Genomic DNA, 19,167 nt, shown 5'->3' with positions numbered 1-19,167 from the left:
ATCTGTGATTGATGTTTGGAGTGGTAAAGAACCCACAGTGTAGCTGCAGGTTGTCCCAGTGGTTAATAACTGGCAGTGTTTATTTAAAAAATAAATAAATAAAATCCTCTAGATATCTACTTTGAGAGACAAAAGTCCTTCTGCTGTTCTGCATGTCCCCCTGTAGGCTTCTAAGGAGTAGGATAGTTACCAGTAGATATCATGGTAAGCTGAGTTGACTATTCTCTCTTTTGGGGGTAAATTCTGAGTCCTCAAATCATTCTTGTTGCTCCCTAAACTATCTGGACTCATCAGCATTTATTGTCTCACTGTTCTTTGTATCCAAAGCAGAGTGTTAGCAATGATCTCATACTTGTTTCCAAATCTGTTCTGGACTGAGAAGCCTGCCCTTGTGTGTCTGAGTCAAAGCATGGTCCTTAAATGGTCCTTGCCCACTTGCAGCTCTGCTTTGGGCTCAGAGTGACCCATCACAGTCTTATCTGTATCCTTACAATACCCATGTTTTGTGAAGTTAGCTTTTATGTTGGAGTAGCATGTTCTATTAAGACTTACCAAAATCCTAGGCTAATATGTCAACGTGTCAGAGACATAACAGTTTGTGTTAGATTTCATTTACAAGGATTATACTCTATAGGCTTCAGTACTGATAGTCATTAATTACATTTCTAGTTTCTCATGTTCTCATGTCATGTTAGTGATATTTATTCTTGTTCATGTTGTCAAGTTTATTCTTGCATGCTCTTGATCACACACTTGCATTTTCTCTGTCCTTGATGTGCTAAGAAGGAGTGAACTAGGAATAAATAGTTCAGCCTGCTTTTTTAGGTACTTGTGAGCACTCATTCTCACACTGTTTACTGCTCCTCATAGATTCTCAGAATTGTGTGCTTTCCCCACCATACTCTTTAATCCCTTTTATGAGAAACAGTGAAGGAGATGAATGATGTAAAAACATCCCTAAGACAAATGCAGACAGATAATCTCTATCGATTATTTTTAGTGGAGCCACCAAGAAGGTGAGGTATTGTTACAGACACAATCGGTCAGACAACACCTGTGGATTTCATTTGCATGTCCTATTTCCTCTTCTACAGCCCTGATTTCTTTTTTCACAAGTGCAGAACACTATCAGTTGAGGTCCTTGCAAGCTGCAGTGCCTGAAGCCTGAAAAATGTTCAGAGTGATTTGTCAGCACTGTGAATGTATTACTTAAATAATACATGTTCAAAGATTAATTAAGAACTGTGAAAATAGCTGCAGAGTGGAAATGAACAATACTGTTTCAGAAACAAATGTTACTTTCAGACTCCAAAGTAATTAAGAATAATAGTATTAACAACCACAACAGAAAGTTTTCAGTAAGAAGTCTCCTTGGGATGAGTGAATAATCCAAATTAAGCTACTCCATTTCAGCTCCCTAACTGATTGTTTCAGGGAGTTGGTTTAATGAAAGTTGTTTGTCTTGCAGGTTATACAAAGGATATTCTACACAGTCAATCGATCCTGGTCTGGGAAGATCACCCTAACAGAGCTGAGGAAAAGCAACTTCTTGCAAGTATGTTGGTTTCTACCTGAATGGGATATAGAATGCATTGATTCCTTTATTCCTGTGTACTATTCAGCGAGGTTGTAGTAAGGCAAACTCAGTGCCCAGCTTAATGCCAGGATAGGGGCAGAACTGGTGAAGGAGGTATTTCAGAGTCAAGATAAGACAAGACCAAGGACCAGAGCAGCCAAGATTGCAGCGGGTAGAAGTTGAAGGGGTACTTTCAAAACTCTGAAACAGCATCTGGCAGTTTGGCTCTTAGCTCCTAATCTAGCTAAAGTGAAAGGAAAGCAGGAGACACAGTTTATCTATGTTAAGTGGCTCACTAAGAAGCCAAGAATAGCTGGTGGATGGACTATGATATGTGGTGAGTAGCACAGCCAATTTCTTGACTCAGCTGGCAATCAGTCCTCTGCCAGCAGGACAGGCACACTGCAGCGTGCAATTGCAAGACAGAGCATCTCAGGATGCATCACCTAGTTTGTACTGATTTCTAATTGTGCAGTAAACTCCAGAAAAGCTGTTGAGTTTAGCACTTGTTACAATTCCTGTGATACATCAGAGGAGGGAATGGTGGGTGGGTGTTTTGGGATGAAGATCTCTGTTTGTTGTATAATTTACCCAAAAGAGCACCAGATTAAGACTGTCTAAGGCTGCTTGATTCCATCCCAGCCTAAAAAGCCAGAAGCCTTTAGACTGAAAGGTCGAGGTGGTAAATCAGTTAATGCAGTGAGATTTCCCTGCTGCATCCCACTGTCTAGATGTAATGTACTTTCTCAAAAGCCTCAAGCATGAAACATACTCCTCCTTTCAGATTCTTCTGCCCTACTTGTCACGTCAGCTAATAATCAGTGCTCCTTCTCATGCCAGACCAAGCTTTCCTCCCTACCGTCTGCTGTTAGTAAATCCTTCCAACTTATACTACATCTTTGTTCACTCATTTTCTCTCTTAATATGTTCATCTCTTTCTTCTTGCGTAGCTACTCTGATTTTCATCTTCTGCAGCAGGGAAGTTCAGCTTGGGGACCGTGACTTGCTTAGACAGCTTTTTGCTGTATGTGTAAATGGCATACTCTGACATGAGCTATTTAAAAAAAAAAAAGTTCTTGAAAAACCTCCTCGAGTGTTCATAGTCTGCAAAGGCACGAAGAGACCTAAGAAGCTAGTGAGTGATTGTTCAGACATGTCTTAAGTCCTAGGTGACTTTAATGTCAGAAAATCAGAATAGTTTGGTAGGTTTGCTGCTCTGTTGTTCCTGTCTGAAATTTTACTGAATGTGATGGTTAATGGGATGTGAGAGTTTTGTGCTGGCTCAATTAGCTTCCTAGGATATAGAGATAATGAAGAGAGGAGAGTGAACTATCGGTGTTCACTGGCCACTGCCACTAGGCCTGCTGTCTCAGGGACACAGCTCTTTGACTGTCCTTCCTTCTGAGGGTTTGTGAGGGCAGAGGAGGATAAGACCCGTAGCTCGTTTGATTTGATTCATTGTATTGAGAAGGCTATCTGCTGTCCTCTGGCTGCAGCGCTCAGGGAAAGGCAGGTGGGGATTAAAGGTGAGATACCTTCTGCCACGGGAGGAAAAGACAGAGGAAGGCATAAAATGGAAATAAAACAATTGCTAAATGTTTCAAAATGGGATATGGTAACAGAAATTATGGCTGAAAATCTGCCCAAGCCATCCAGTTAAACTAGACTGATTTCTGTCAGCAGCAGGCCAGGAAAATCAATGTGATTGGTTTAATTTGCCTGGGATCGATCCTTCCCCAGTCCAGGCGTGAGTCTGGAGTAAGGGTTGATTTTATGCTTCAGGAGCCAAGCAAGTGCAGTGTCAAGATACAGCTCAGTTCCTGTGCATTTGCTGTGGTAAATGGCTCTAGGAGCCTCTGGTACAGGTCAGAGATGGTTCACAACTAATGGATCCCAGCTGAGACAGCAGTTGTCTTGTTCTTCTGCATGACTCTTCGCTATGGCTGAAAATTAACAGGAATTGTTTACGGGATTGGCAAAAGTATTGTGCACATATGCTAACCAAGATGTTCAAGCCAGATGTTTTATAACTGCCTGTTAAATATCAAATGCAAGAACAATTTCCTACAGTGAGGAAGGGCTACGTTTTGGATTAGCTCTCAGAGCTGTGTTTGCCCAGCTTCTATAGAGGTTGGAGGACTCGAGCTGTTAAATTGCTTCTTTGTCTAGGTTTAACTTCCCTCTTTATTTGTACTGTTTCAGACTCTTGCTCTCTTGGAAGAAGAGGATGACATAAATCAGATCACAGATTATTTCTCCTATGAGCACTTCTATGTTATATACTGTAAATTCTGGGAGCTGGACACTGACCATGACCTTTATATCAGCCAGAAGGACCTGGCTAGGTACAGTGATCAAGGTATGCTGCCTGCAAGCTATGGTGGGAGGAAAGTGGTTGCTGAAAACAGAATGCTCCCAATAAAAAGTAAAGCCTAGCTTTAATTTAGTTAATTTGACGCCTCAAAAAAACTTAAATGGAGGCATCCATCTCATAAACAAATGCTGATTTACAGACTTACTTGTAAGGGCTTAGACACGGAGAACGCAGCAGATGCTGTTTTCCTCATGAGTAGATTCAGTGGATTGCTGCCAGAAGGACAAGCTAATAATGCTTTCAAACTAGCTCTTTTTTTGTTGAGGGTTTTGCAGGTAGTTGAAGTATGAACAAGAAGGCCAAGCCTCTCTGAACTTTAAAGATTGCCAAATTGCAATCTTGTTGGATGAGAGAAGTTTCAGAGTCCAGCAAAGGTTGATGAATTTTGGTTTGCAAATGCAATCTGGGGATTATCTTTTGAGTTCATTCTGGAACACTTTGCCACAAGTTGAGCAGATCCTAAAAATTTTCAAAGGCTCAAGTGCCATAGATAAATTAATGGAATAAAAATCCTTGAAGGGGTGAATAATGCAAAAGTAATTCCTCTGGCTCAGGAAGTCCTTGCTCTGCAAGTTCTGGAAGGCTGAGAAGGCGTGCTAGAAAACAGTCACTGTATGTGTGAGTTGTTCTGTATGTTTGTTCGCTGGGCTGGGTGGAGGCACCCAGTCAGATGGGCTGTGTTTAAGATTATCTGTGTTCTTGGAGCATGATATGCCCATGCACTTACATTTGGGATTCCTGACTAAGTGTCTTGGACAAGGGCTTGAGCTATTCACCAGCATGTTTTAACTTTGAAGATAAAGCTGCCTTGAACTCTTTGATGTGTTTGCCACACTTTTTAGGAAAGTAGTTTTAGGATAGAGAATTAGGCTTGGAGAAATGGGATATTTAGACACAAGATGTGACTTGGAGGTAGTGGGAGAGGTGAAAGGTGAACTCCAATGCATAGAGTTACAGGGGTCTGGAGGTATCACAAATTGTCAGGAATTGCTGGAGATCTGGAGGGGACACCATATTTCATAGGGGCCAAGATCCTGGAGGGCTGAAGTGAGAAGGAAAGAAGGGAGTGTGGACTGACAACGCTGTAGGTCTGTGTGTATTGTGGTGGCCCATGTCCTTGGGGTGGAAGTGTTTACGGGAAGGTCATGGGGGTTCTGGCAGTCATAGCAGGTCAGGAGGTTGCTGAGAGGCCTGGATGGGTTGAGGATAAGGAGTGCCTAACTAGATTCTATAGGTGAGTAGGTCCTTTTGGGAAGGGTAGAGTGTGGGAGTGGAGCACCTCTTACACAGGAAGCTTGAGAGCACGGAGTGCTGGGGTGCTGAAGAGAGAAGGAGTGCTGTGGGCAGGGTGAAGGGGAGATGTTTTCAGAACAGTGGTGCAGCAGCAGGTCTAAAGAAAGTGTCTCAGTGGTCTGGAGTGTGAGGTTAGTGTGAAAGTCCTGCTGAAGAGTGATACTTATTGCTTGGTTGCTTCTGTACTATAGCAACCAGCCCCACACTTTTCCTGGTTGGCAAAGCCCTTCAACTCGCTTGAAATAATGCTTGTTTTTCATTGTGCTTCTCTGAAGCAGGGGATTGCAACACTTTGTGCATTGCTTAAAATGTTTTTGTATGGATTTGATATGTGATTTTTGCTTGACAGCTGAAGTAATTTTGCAGTACATGTTGAAGTAGTCTCCTTCTATTAGTCCTACTGCAGCAAACTAGGGGTAATACTTCCCATACTGGAAGATGTACTGCAAGAATCCAGATCACACGTGGTGGCCATAGTTGAGAGGAAGTAATGGTGTAGGATACAAAGGCAGGCATATCTTTGTTTTTCGCTAAGTGCTGCTAAACAGAGACCAGTGAAGTATCTAGACAGGCAGTGTGGTAGAGCTTTGTTTTAGCAATGGGAAATCACTTGGTGTGAGTTCACTTTAAATAACTGAATGTCATTATTCTGGTGACCTGTTGCTTCATTTTGTCTATTTTCTTTGTTCCAGCTCTATCAAGCAGGATTATTGAGCGAATATTCAGCGGTGCTGTGGTGAGGTGAGGAATAGCATGCTGACTGGGAATGGAAGTGAATTTCTGTCAGGCTGATTAGAAATTCAAGATCAGTGGGAATTCTTGAGAGTATGGCTTCCAACATGATGCTTCAGTTGAAGCTGCTTGAAAATTGAGTGGCACTTTTAGATATCTTTAGAAAGTAAATAAAAAATCCAGTAGGATGATCACTTAAATACATCTTTGTAGAACACATAGTAGAAAATATTTTATAACTGGCATAGCCGGTGGGAGCGTGCAGACGCTGTATTTTTGTCCAACAGTGGCACAGGGATAGCTGGACAGCATTGGTGCAAAGCCTCAGAAAAATAGCACAGCCCATCAGCTGCTGTGTGAGGATACTTGGCAGGTGAGCCTCAGCTTTGTGGTGACAGCCAGGCAGCAAGCATTGTGCTTGGGAGAAAGGGCAGGAGGATTGTTGGTAGGAAGTGCAGGGAGTACAGGCTAAGTGGGCAATCATGTTTCCATTTTCTTTTACAAGTGATTTGGGGCTTCTTAAAAACTGTGTTGATAACATTCTGAGTACTAAGAAGCCTGTTTTTTCTGTTTTTTCAGAGGAAATGAAGTTCAGAAGGAAGGCCGCATGAGTTATGCTGATTTTGTGTGGCTGCTGATTTCAGAGGAAGACAAAAGAAATGCTACAAGGTTTGACTGATGTCTGTGTCCTAGTAAAATACTAAGATGAGCAGATAGGATTTTAGAAACTTCTGTGACTTATTGCTTTCTCAAACAGACAGCAGCTTGAGTTTCCATGATTATTAGGAAGAAGACAACTTACTGTCAGTACTTGGTCGAATAATTTTCCTATCTTGAGGAGAAATTGCGTAGAAGGAGAGTTTCCTTTTAATGTTAAGTGTCCTGGGTAACCATCAGTCACTTTGGTTCCCCCATGCTCATGAGGTTAGTGCGATTTTACCACTGTGAGGAACTGCTTGGAGAGCAATAGTGAGCTGCATAAAAACTGAATTTGTTTGTTTTCCCCCTTTGTCTCCATCATACTTCCCTATAGGTCTTGATCTCATTGACTGCAGACCAGATGATGGCTTCTCACAAGGGCGGTCCCTGGCCCTTTTTATAGAGGCAGCTGTAGATACCATCTGTCAGCACTGAGCTCCTGTGTAGTGGGCAGAGTTCAGCTCACGTGGCTGCAGCTTTGTGGCCATGTGAACTGATATCTCAACCATGCTGTGAGGGCTGGGGTGCACTTCAGTGGGGGGTCAGTGGTAGCAATAGCAGGGGCTGCAGTCACTTTTCCTGGCCTACCTCTGGCTCTGGGGTAAACCCATGAGATGTTTGCAACTGGTAGGAAGGTTCCCTTTATGCATGTAGCAAGTTCCTAAGAAGAGTCTGTAGGGAGACTGTGTCACTTAGTAAAACCTACCCACCTGCCTGGTTTGTGCAGCCAGTGGGAGACTACTGTGCAGAGCAGAACTGGATCTGCATGCAGTTATTAGGGCAAGGAATTCTCTGAGTAAAGATGAGAAAAAGAACTCAAATCCATGGTTGGACTATCTAGAGGGGAAGGTAGGATATAGAGTGTAGCTGCCTTAAAGCACTGCCTTTTATATAAAAGAGTATGGGACAGCCGGTGTCCTGGGTTCAGAGTTGGTTGTATCTGCCTAACTTCTGATGCTGAATGGGGCAGGAGCACCACAGCCTGTGTGAGACAGTTGGCAGTGCACACTGGGCACTTGCTAGAGCTACCTGGTGAAACACCTCGTGAAGGTGGCTGTGCTTACAAGTCACCAAAAAGAGAACTATCAGGTGACACTCATGAGCCTTGGCCTGTGCCCTAATCCTTCACAAAGGTTATTTTTGTTCCTAGATTTATGCCAGCCTTTGGGCAAAGAGGAGCATTACAGAACTGGGGAAGGGGAATGCGCATTGCTGCAATCTGTGCTGTAGAGATTCTCTAATGCAGTCACTGTACTTTCGCTAATCCTGTCTGTTTTTCTAGCATTGAATACTGGTTTCGCTGCATGGACCTGGATGGGGATGGGGTGCTCTCCATGTATGAACTGGAATACTTTTATGAGGAGCAGTGCGAACGGATGGAAGTGATGGGCATAGAACCACTGCCATTTCAGGACTTGCTGTGTCAGATGCTCGATCTTGTTAAGCCAGAGAGAGAAGGTAAGTTCTGTTTAATGGGGCTTCCATGCTCTTTGATCTGTGGTGGATCGAGAAAGTAATGTTACCCTGAAACCCACTTGTGGGTAGAGTCTTGTGTTAGAATCACACGGCTGGCATTACTGTACAAAGTAACAGTAACATTATGGCTGTTGCAGCATAATGTTATACATAAAGAAGTCTGAAAAACTTGAAAGACCTTGTGAATTAACTTGCTGGCACTGGAGCAGCAAGTCTTGTATAGTCCAGCTGTGGAACATACTGATGGCCTAGATGTGAAACTACCATCCCCCTTCACATTCTTTCACATTTCACATAAATATGGAAGACCTCCATATTACCTCCAGATGTGTGTGCAATTGAGAACTAATACACACCAATTTACTGAATAATTTATATTCTTGTCAGGATTGGGAAGAGATTTTGCAATATTGTAGCATAGTAGTGCAACAAGACTTCCTTAAAACTGACCACAACAGGTCCGGTTTCTCACTAAGGAAAAGCTTAATAGCACAGTATCATGTGGGGTTTTTGTTTGTTTTGTTTCTGCAGGACGAGTAACCCTGCGAGACTTGAAGAGATGCAGAATGGCTCATGTGTTCTATAACACATTCTTCAATTTAGAGAAATACCTGGACAATGAACAGAGAGATCCCTTTGCAGTGCAAAAGGTATAAATCACTTTTATTTCTAAATACAGGCCTTTGGAATTAAACTGGATGAAGGAAAAATCCAACTGAATATAAAGAAACCTTTTTCATACTTAGGGCAGTCAAACAGTGGAACAGGTTGCCTAAAGAGTTTGTGAATATTCTGACCTTGAGATTTTCAGCATGTAACTTTGAACTCCCTGGTCAGACCTCACAACAGACCCAGAAGTGACCAGAAACTGGGAGATGTCTTGGATACCTTCGAACCCAAACCATTCCACTATTCTATGATGTGATTGCCTTAGCTGATCCTACTGCACCAGCACTGGTGGTGCAGTGTGTGATTGTAGAGAGAATGACCTACACCTGCTGAGTTGCCAGTGATTCATCAGGTTGTGTCTGGCAGCATTCACCATCCTCTCTCCAGACAGAAAACATAGAAAAGGTTGTCACTTCTGTAATTTCTTGTTACACTAGCTGTAGGGTGTTCTGGCACCTGAGCTCTGTCAGTTGTTGGTGTGAAGTCCCTCACCTCTGGTTCCCCTTGCATATCCACTGAAAACGGATGTGACTATAGCTTAAAAACTATCTCCCAGAAGGCTTTTATGCAGTCAAAAGTATAGTAAAGTGGTGGGGATGCCAAAATCAACTCTGGTTCCTTCTCAGCTGGTTCCTGCATAACCTGTATGAGGAACTTTGTAGTTCTGTGCTTCTAGGCTTAAGTATATCCAAATCCAGAACCACCCTATTTAATGTTCTAGGTTTCTGTTTTTATTTTTTAAGGATCATCCTAAATTATACTCCCTGGCCCCACCTGCCTGCTCCTGTCTTCCCTTGGCTTATTTACTAAATGGCAGAGAGGTAACTGTTTATAGAGATGTTATTTTGTAACCTTTCAAACTTTCCCCCTTAGCTAACTGTTAAGGTCAGCTATAATTGCCGATTAAGGATTTCAAATTAAGTCTTTTAACCAATTGCAAACTGTGAAGATGCATGGCTTTGTGAACTAGAGCAAAGAAAATACGCAGAAGTTACTGTAGAATTCCAACTTGGGTTGGAATGGACCTTTGAGGTCATCCAGTTCCAACACCCCTGCCATGGGCAGGGTTGCCAGTAGTTATTCAGCATTTCTGAAGTGGAGGGGGACTGATTTGTTGGCAGATCAGGTCACACACAGAGTTTTGTAGTCTACGTGTAGTCTGTGTGTTTCATAATATGCAGATGTGAGTTTAAGGTAATTGTGAGTCTTTCAATTAACACATTTTTTGACTGTTTCGATACTGTCGATGACTATTCCTAGAGCTGGCTGTTCACATGTGCATGGAGTTAAGAACATGAGACCCATTGTAAACGTAGTTGTAAAGAGTTGCAGACATGGTGTGCTTGACTGTCTGCTCTCTTCAGGACTTCGAAAATGATGGCCCTGAACCTTCTGACTGGGACAGGTATGCTGCTGAAGAGTACGAGATCCTTGTGGCTGAGGAGTCTGGGAACGAACAGCTCCAAGAAGGGTAAGCAGAGGCATTGCACTGCACTGGAGACACATTCCTGGCTCTGGCTGAGATCAGGACTCTGCATCAGAGCGTGGTGAAGCCTGAAGTGGTTGCTCCAAAATGGCTCTGTTGGTAAATTTGTCATCAGGGGCTTGGGATCTTCTGAATTCTTTGTTGTCAACCATTTAAATTAGCTACACACGCCGCAGATGTGAAGATAGCTGGGATAAAGGAAAAAGCATTTTTTTTTTGGTAACGGTACCAAAAAGATCTCAAATGACTTTTGCTATTCCTGGCTATGTGTTAATGGTATCATTACAGCATTACAGCAGAAGCTGTAGCTGTTACATTTGCCGTATTAGTGGAGACTTCATTTTAGTCAAATAATTTTACTTCCTGCCCGACTTCATGCCTGTTAGCCTTTGCTCTTCATAACCTGTTTCAAAATTGTAATTCTTTTTCTAATCTTGTGGAGACTTTTTATTTGAAACAGTTGACTTCTGCAGTATTTACAGTAATTTTTGCAAACGTGTAGAAATGTGTATTGATAGCTCCAGCTATCCTTAGAGCCAATGAATTTAGGCAGAGCAGTAGGTCCAGGAATGCTCTGTATGCATTCCACAGAGGCTCCCAATGCAGACTTGCTGTACGCGTGGCTGGGGTCGTATCTTCTTGAGAGTATTTCTCCAGAGATCTCTTGATGGTTACTGTAAGACACATTGGAACAAATATGTTGTGCTTCTACATGGTGTTAATCTTGCATGATTCAGGATTTCACCCATTCTTGAGCAGCATTTATAGAGCCATGAAATAAGAGTCCTGAGATGATTGCCTAATTTTCAAAACTTCCCACAATGGAAACTGCTTGGATAACAGTAGCATCCACTAATTGGCCACTGGGATTTACAAAGCCACGGAGAGCTGCATTTCCCTTTCTCCCTGTGATGTGCATCCAAACAGCAATAAACTGTTCATTCATCTCCTTTGAGCTGCCTTGCCTTTTTGTGGCTTCCATAATGAAAGATGACGTAACACAGGATGGAAGATAAAATTGTTGTATTTCCTGCACCTGCACTGCAACACCTGTGTGCTCAGTACAGAAAAGAAACAGGAATCTACCGTAGAAGCTTTGCAGGACCACGAATCACCAAATTCACCAAAACTGAATTGGCAGGTGATGTCAGATTTTTGAAGTCTGTCTGAAACAGCTCTGTGTCTTCCTCTAAAGAGCATGTCAGCAACCTTGCTGCTTGCTTTTAAGAGCCCCTGAAAAGCTCTGTAGTCATGGCAGCGGCATTAGATCTCATTTGTGGAGCATAGCAACAGACCACAAAGGAAAAAAGGAAGGGAAAAAGAAAAACAAAGAGCTGGATGCCCAGACAAATTTACTAGAAAGAGGCATTGAGTTTTTGCATATTCATCATTTCTGCTGTCCTTTGAGGGTGACAGAAACAGAGTGGGACGAAACGAAGATGACTTATGAGCTCTATGAAGGAGCAGATGATTTTTTAGCAAAGGTAGCTGGCAGAATGTGAAATTCAGTGTTTGTCTGTATACATTTGAGAATAACCATCGTTCAGTAATTGCAGATGAATTAGTTGGCATTCTGCACTACATTTATGACCTAATCCTGTCTGTAGCTTTTCTGACTGGAGGATTTCTGAAACCAGTTGGTGTCTGGTTACCTGGATGCTTGTCTGTGACAGAGCACTGCCTGTGGAAGAGGAATCTCACCAAGACATAGTGGATGCTCAGAGAGGCTTCAAGGATGCTGTGCCTGTTCAGAGCTGGTCAGGTGCTGTCTGCATAATGTCGAAAGGCAGGGAGATCTTACAGTGTGTACTTCTGATCCTGAGTGGCAGCTTCAGAGATTTGCAAATACTACTGTGGTAAATTAAATACCTATGTTGGAAAAAACACAAGGACAGCACACTCACCAAAAAGAAGAGAAAAGAAAGGTGTTCTTTTACTCAAAACAACAATTTGGAGCATGGTGTTTCACTGGAAGCTTAAACTGATCTGATTGCTTCTCAGCCATGTTTTCTGGTTTATACATCTGTGTGTGTTTTCGAGAAGAGAGCCTGTTCCCTGGTGAATGCATGCACATGTTTTTGTGTAAAGGCAGAAGCAGTAGTTGAATCTGACCACGAAGGCTCTGAAAGCAAAACTGTTCTCACAGACTTTGCAGGTGATGGCACAGAAGCCTCTGCAGCAGAACATAAGGATTGGCAGGCAGAAATTGCTCCCAGGGCTTTGTTGTGCCTGCACATGACTTAGAAGAGGAAAAGCAACACAAGAAGTGGCAGATGGCTCTTTTTTTGGCACTGTCCACCCAGGGTATCAAAGGAGTTAACCTTTTTCTAGGGCAGTTTATCAGTGAACAAACTGGAGCTATTTCTGTGCTTGCCACTGGAAGACCTGCTGCAACATTGCCTTCTTAACAAGGTTGCTTTCAGAACTAAAGCATTTGAATTTCTTGGGAGTCCTGAGAAAATAACTTGTGATGGGCTGAGGCTGGGGAAAAAATATTAGCAATATACTGCAACTGGTTGGAGAGGAGAATTTGCAGACAAACCTCCCTAAGTCATAAGCACAGAGACCTGGATCTTCAAACTGAGTGGGAGAGGAACAGGACAGTGTGGCCACAATTGATTTTTCTGTGAAAACGAAAGCATATTGTAAGCTCAAAGATACTTTGGAAACCACGTGTTAGTGAGCAAGTCTGAGCAAGCCACGTTTCTTCTAGCAGCTGAATCTGTGCCTGAACAACTTTATTTCTACTCTAAGGCTACTGCAAGATACTGGCATCTGTGACTAAAACTGTATTCCAATTTCTAAATGCTGAACACCAATGAAAAGCTGTTTCAGAACTTAAGAATGAGAATGGATAGAGGAGAGTCAGCTGTCAGAATACTGCTTACTCAGGCGCTGTGATCGGTGCTTTACAAACGTGCTCCTTGAGGTTAACAGCCTGCATGTTATCATATTTTAGTCACATGGTTTAGTGGCCGCTGAAATAACTTAGCTGAAAAATGCTCTCACCAAAAAATAGCTTTTAAAGACACACCTTTTATCTTTGCAGATCATTTGAAGAAGACTATGAGACAGATGAAGTCTTATCTCCCTCTGAAACTGGAGACAAGTCAAACTAGTTATCTCAGATCTCTCAGCATAGAGAAATGGAAGATGTGTAATCAGTGTCTGTCAAACTGGATAGCAGTCAGTCCCAAGATTCTTAGGGACAGTTAGGGATTTTTCTTAAGTCTGTCATTGCAGCAATGTGTTTTATTTTGTACACTGTAACTTGAAACCCCCTTTTTTTTTCCTTCTTGTGTAACTGCAATAAGATAATTTCTTTAAAATAGCTTTCTACAACGTGTTACTGTGCACGCTCATTAAAAATGGTGATTGCACCTTGTTTCCTTTATATCTTTTCATATAAATGTCCCCAGATGTGCAATAAATGCCAGCATCTAATGACATACAGCTGCATGCAACATCTCAGCGGTCATTGGTCCATTGGTTCAGTCCTGTGCCATTATGACTCTTTGACTTTACAACAGGAGTGATAGAAGTTGCCAAATTAATTTATACATATTTGTCTAGAAATCATTTAAAACACAAATCACAGTGCAGTTCTTGGTTTTGCTGGTGTCCTGAATACCAAGGCAACATGGCTGCAGCTAGGGAGAATGAGGTCCCCTTTTGTGATATAAAGCTCTTGTAGATGATACCAAACAAATTGTATGCATATGTGAACAGTTAAAATGATGTCACGTTTCTCTTAGAATTTATGACACGATTAATATTTCTGCATATTCTCTTGTGTGTGAGAGGATCTCCTGTTTGAATACCAGTCAGGATAGTGGTTTTTTTTCTCTGTAGAAGGGTTTTCTAGTATATTTACAAGAGATGCATGCACTGTTCAGCCGGTGTGCTGGAACTGCTGTGTTCTGTGTGCTTCAGTTCTGTTTCTTTCCTGTGCTCTTCCTTTCTCTTGTACTGCTATCCTGCAGCCTTCTGGAGGGTTCTAAGCTGATATCATGAAAATACCTGCCTTACCCATGTGTGGTAAATTTCTATTAACAGAGGGATTCTTTACCTGGTAAAGAAAACCTCCAAATATTACTGATTTTTTTTTTTCCCCACCCATGAAACAGACCAAGATTCAGAGAGAAAGCAGTGTAACTGATGAATTCTTGCTGTAAGTGCAAAAATGAACTGAGTTTCCCCATGGAATCACAACTGATGTAGAAAGATAGAACCCATTCACTTCGTAGATAGATAGCTTGTGAATACACATGCTCACTGTTATCCCAGCGTGTTTGGTGCATAAAAATGCTGCCCAATGGTACATTCATCCCTAGATGCTCTAAGTGTTGCTGTTAATAACAAATAAGGAATTGGCTGATCACTACAACGCAGCTTCAACTTTTCCAGGAGCCTTTGAAGTGTCACGCCTGCCTCCTGATGCCCAGGTGGGACATACTGCTGCCTTGCTGAGGTTAGTAACTCTCTCATCAAGATGAAAATCTGAAAGGGAGGAAGTTATCAGTTACAATGGGCTCGAAGAACTGTTCCCTTTCCCATGAACAATGTTGCTATTTTATCTAGATGCATATACACATCCCAGGATCCTGGATTTTTTCATATATTTGGGGAACTTCCGGATGCCCAGATTCTTAGCAAAGGTACTTTGAGGTAATCTCCATTCTGCAGTGACAGAATTAAGGAGGGGGCACTCTGACCAAGGCAGGATAAGCCCCTTTAAATGCAACGAGCACACAAGAGCAGCTCTGTTCAACTCCAGGATGTCTGAGTTACATCTCCATCACCACCGTAACCCTGAAAGGAAAAGCTTTACTTAGAATAATTCCACAAAGATCCATATTCAGAAAAAAAGCAAATGATTGCAAAAATGAACGTAGATGGAAATTGCACAATGGCCAATTATAACCAGCTTTTTCTACTTTTTTCACCTGAAAGAACCAAGACAAAGCACTTTCACCTCTTTTCTTCCTTACCTGGGCCTGAAGTGGCCTTTTACTCTTTGATAAAATTTTAAATCTCTCCAAAACAAAGATTATTCAAAGGAACAAGAGAAGAACCTGACCTATTCCAGGATGGAAAGAAAACAAACAAACAAAGAGGAGTATCCTAAGCCTGGTAAAATCACCTGTTACATTTTCAAGCTTTGGCTTCAGTAATGTGAGGCAGACATTCATGGCTGTTCTTCTGAGTACTTTCACTCCCAAACCCAAGGATTTCTTTTTTAACAAACAAGTTCTCTGCTGCTCTAATTACAGTGATTCCATTTGTCCCTTCTAGCAGGGCAACACAATGACACTAATCTAAGGAATGAAAAAGAATAAAAGACAACTTAGGGCAGATGTTTTGCCTTATGTGCAAGAACAGGCTACAGAAAGTATATGTAGTAATTTGTAGTATTTGCTTTCTGGAGAAGAAATCCATTCTCTGTCTTACTAATCCATGTGCAGTTAACCATAATTCAGCTGTCACAGATTAATCAGTGAATGAGGTATTTATTCTACACCCCCTTTGTGACTTAGCCCTGTCATAACTTCTCGTGGTAAATTTGGACATCCTGTCATGCTCCTGGAGTTTCTGGGGTGGTTACAACATCAGAAGACCAGGGTGTTTGGGACTGCAGACACAGTGCCTGCTCTCATGCAGCACACACCAGCTTCAGAGGCTGTGAAGCTCTCTGAAATGAAGCCAACGAACCCAAGAATTACAGCACAGAACACTTACAGAACCCACTTGGCTGTGATTTTGCCTCCTGTCTGCAGCTGTCAGCGTCGCTTTGGATGTCGCATACCTTTAAATCTTACATTTTTCGTTGTAAGTCTATTATGAGCTGGATTCCTTTTGCTAATGAATAGTCAGAAAAGTGACTGAAATTTCAGTTCTGCATGATAAAAGAATACATGTTTGTTTGTTCCCTCCAGTCTGCTTTTGTCTGGCAAGAACAAATCCTGTGTCCTTAGAAAAAAACCTTATTTTCACATTCACAAATATCCTCTCTGCACTGTTAAGACAGGAGATGTGGTTCAATACAACCACATACAACTACTGCTGGTATGCCACTAGCCTCATTTTTTTCTTTTTCTCTGCAATCTCAGTAGTAATTCCTTCACCACGTTTTTCACCAGCAAGAAGCACCCAGGCGCTGGCACAGCTCCCCTTCTGCCGGCCTGCCACCACGCGGCAGTGTTGCAAAAAGACACGGGCAGCAAAAGACAGCAGGCAGCCTCAGGTTTACAGGAAACACTGCAGAAAACCTTCCTGCTTTCGTGAACTAAGGATTAAAGGAAGTTGACTTGAGAGACTCTAAACAAGGTCCCCGCTTAGTTTCTGAAATAAAAAATGCCTGAAAGAAGAGAAAGGAAGAGAAGTGTGCTTCTGGAGAACGGCGCTTCCACAGCAGTTGCAGGTCTACGCAATCAAAAGTGAACCTCAGTAAGGAGCACATGTTACTGTGAGAAAAACATGTCAGCAGTGCTTGGCCTTTCCATCTTTCCTCTGTATCACTGGGTGATGGTTCTAGAAACTGAGTATTTAAATAATAAAGGTTCTTATACTTTGTAAAAGTAGTTTTGGATGCGTTTTGTGCTGGCATGGTTTTATCTTTGTATTTCTACTTTGTAATTTCTTCATTTTTTTTTGGCAAATAAAGGACTTCTGAAATGAGGAGGTAAAATCTGTCTCACAGTGGTGGCACAGAGTGTTACTGTTCACTTCAGCTCCAAGTACTGTCCCAAATCTGTCGGCCTTACTGCTGTTGAGCTCACGCCATCCAGCTGCCTGTCAGCAACCCCACGGAGCCAGGAGGTGCAGCTCTGCTAAAACACACCGGGGAGAAGTAGCAGTCTCAACACTCACCTTCCTCAGGTCTTCCTCCTCAACGTGGAGCACTACTCCTGTACCAACTTACCAAATTCCTACGTCCCTCATTTTAATCTTAGAACAGACTTCTCCTGGATCCTCTGCAAGTGGCACGGAGGGGAGAAAGAAAAATATTCTGCTTTCATCGCATGCAAATGCTGAAGTAAAAGTGCTGCATTCTCTTCTTACTTCGTTGTGAGACCAGTGGCTGCACCCACACACGTCTGATCTGTGGACTGCACACCTTTTGGTAGCAAACTCTGGTTTCTTTACAATACCAAGGGCCCTTCAGTTATAAAAATGGAGTAGTTAAGACTGGACAAAGACGTGCTTGCAGCATGAGCAGTACCACCTTAACACGTGGTAAGTGTCAGAGTGAATGCTATCAGCTGCACCACATACACCTGAAGTTATTCTAATGTATCCAAAGCTGCTCTTTTTTGTTGTTTCACTTCTCAGGAAGGCATCGCTAGCGATCCACCTTTTTATTCTCATCCGTATAAAGATGTAATACATAAAAAATATCTGGGGCTTGTGCTTCCATAAAAAGTAGAGATGCTTTTATTCCAGATCACACCAGAATTCTTTGCAAGATTTGTGTGCCACGTCTGTATGATCCTTTTCTTTAAAGTCCATCTGTCTCACCAAACAACAAGCCCCTGCTGTGCTAGCAATACCTGCTTTGAAAGCAGGGCTTTCAGGTTTTATTTCAGACTGCTGGTGTGTTGCAACTCTATAGGCTTCCTTCTGACTATGCAAAATTTGACAGCGGTTTTGGGGAGGGGGGAGCTTGTTTCTTCTGTCTGAAAGCTCCATGGTGACACAAATTGAAGCAGCTGTAGAAGATGATGTGCTACCTGCCTCCACAGTTCGTGGCAATGAAATCATACTCAAATGCCTGTGCAGAACATCCACAGGGAGTTAAGAGCGTGTTGCAACCTCACTGTTCATAGGCATTATACATGAGGGCTAGAAATGTCAGAGAGCAAGAACATCACCTGCACAATTGAACTGCCTGCAAAAGCAGCATGAACCAAGTGGTCATTTCCAGTTTTGCTTCCTTGCCCCTCCTCCCTCCAGCGTTTAATCCAACCACTGATGCACACATATCGAAAGAGCCTTCCCTATTTAAATTAAAAGTTTAAATGTTTTCTTGAAAAAGCATCTTCCATATGTTCAGACTAAGATGGCCATAAGCACTAGACTATTTTTGTACTGGCACACATCAGAACACGATCCAAAGTCTCTCTTCCAGAAGAAGCTGTTGTTTCCATCTCTGCAGCAGTTTTCAGGCAGGAAGACCACCATAGCAAAGCATATGCTAAAACTATGCTTTTTCTTTCTGATCCAGCTCTGCAGATGGCAGAATTTTATTAAAGTTTGGAAGTTTCACTTTCCTGAGGTGGACTGGGAAGAAAGCTCAAGTGTCACACACTTCCTAAATGAAATCCCCAAGCAGGCTCCTCTGTGCCAACACAGAGAAGAGTTCCCCCGCTGCGCAGCACTACAAGGAAGGAAGGCCAGGTTGACAGCACCCAGGGAAGCCTGCCAGCCCAGCCCAGCCAACCCAGGCTGAGCTATAGCTGAAATCACTGCAAGGGCTCTCTGCCAGCAATTCTCCTGTGCTTCTCCACCGATGGCCAACAGGGAGCAAGCCCTTCCTGTGGGTAATGTTGGTCTGAGTTTTCACTTAACTCCTTTTGACTACAAGCATCATTGGAAGCTCCCACACCAGTATGCTGCTGATATCCCTTTTAAAATGGAAAAAAAAAAATGCTTTTTCAAACTGGAACCACTGCAGTCATTACCAGGAACACTATGACCCTTTGCGTTGCTCAGCTCATTCAGGAACAACTAGCCAGGAGGTTAAAAAATGCAACCATACAAACCATAATTTAAACAACTACAGAATTAGTCATCAATGAACTAAGCAGTACGTAGACAGTAAGTTTGAAATATGCCACACCGATGATCTTAGCAGTTGCAAAA

At 42.5% G+C, this 19,167-nt stretch overlaps 1 protein-coding gene across 1 annotated transcript in view; it reads left to right on the top strand.

Annotated features, from left to right (window-relative positions):
- Positions 1-16,984, top strand: part of LOC100547843 (serine/threonine-protein phosphatase 2A regulatory subunit B'' subunit alpha) — a 17,111-nt gene extending 127 nt beyond the window's left edge. The window contains 9 exon segments of the mRNA XM_010716717.3: positions 1,454-1,555; positions 3,779-3,935; positions 5,936-5,984; positions 6,555-6,644; positions 7,957-8,132; positions 8,682-8,800; positions 10,184-10,290; positions 13,355-13,413; positions 13,416-16,984. Coding sequence (XP_010715019.2) covers positions 1,454-1,555; positions 3,779-3,935; positions 5,936-5,984; positions 6,555-6,644; positions 7,957-8,132; positions 8,682-8,800; positions 10,184-10,290; positions 13,355-13,413; positions 13,416-13,447 — 891 coding nt within the window. The 3' untranslated portion in view covers positions 13,448-16,984.
- The last annotated feature ends 2,183 nt before the right edge of the window (positions 16,985-19,167 follow it).

This window comes from Meleagris gallopavo, chromosome 11 (genome assembly GCF_000146605.3).
Source record: "Meleagris gallopavo isolate NT-WF06-2002-E0010 breed Aviagen turkey brand Nicholas breeding stock chromosome 11, Turkey_5.1, whole genome shotgun sequence".
In the NCBI taxonomy this organism is placed as follows: Eukaryota; Metazoa; Chordata; class Aves; order Galliformes; family Phasianidae; genus Meleagris; species Meleagris gallopavo.
This window is presented reverse-complemented; position numbering and strand designations above follow the sequence as displayed.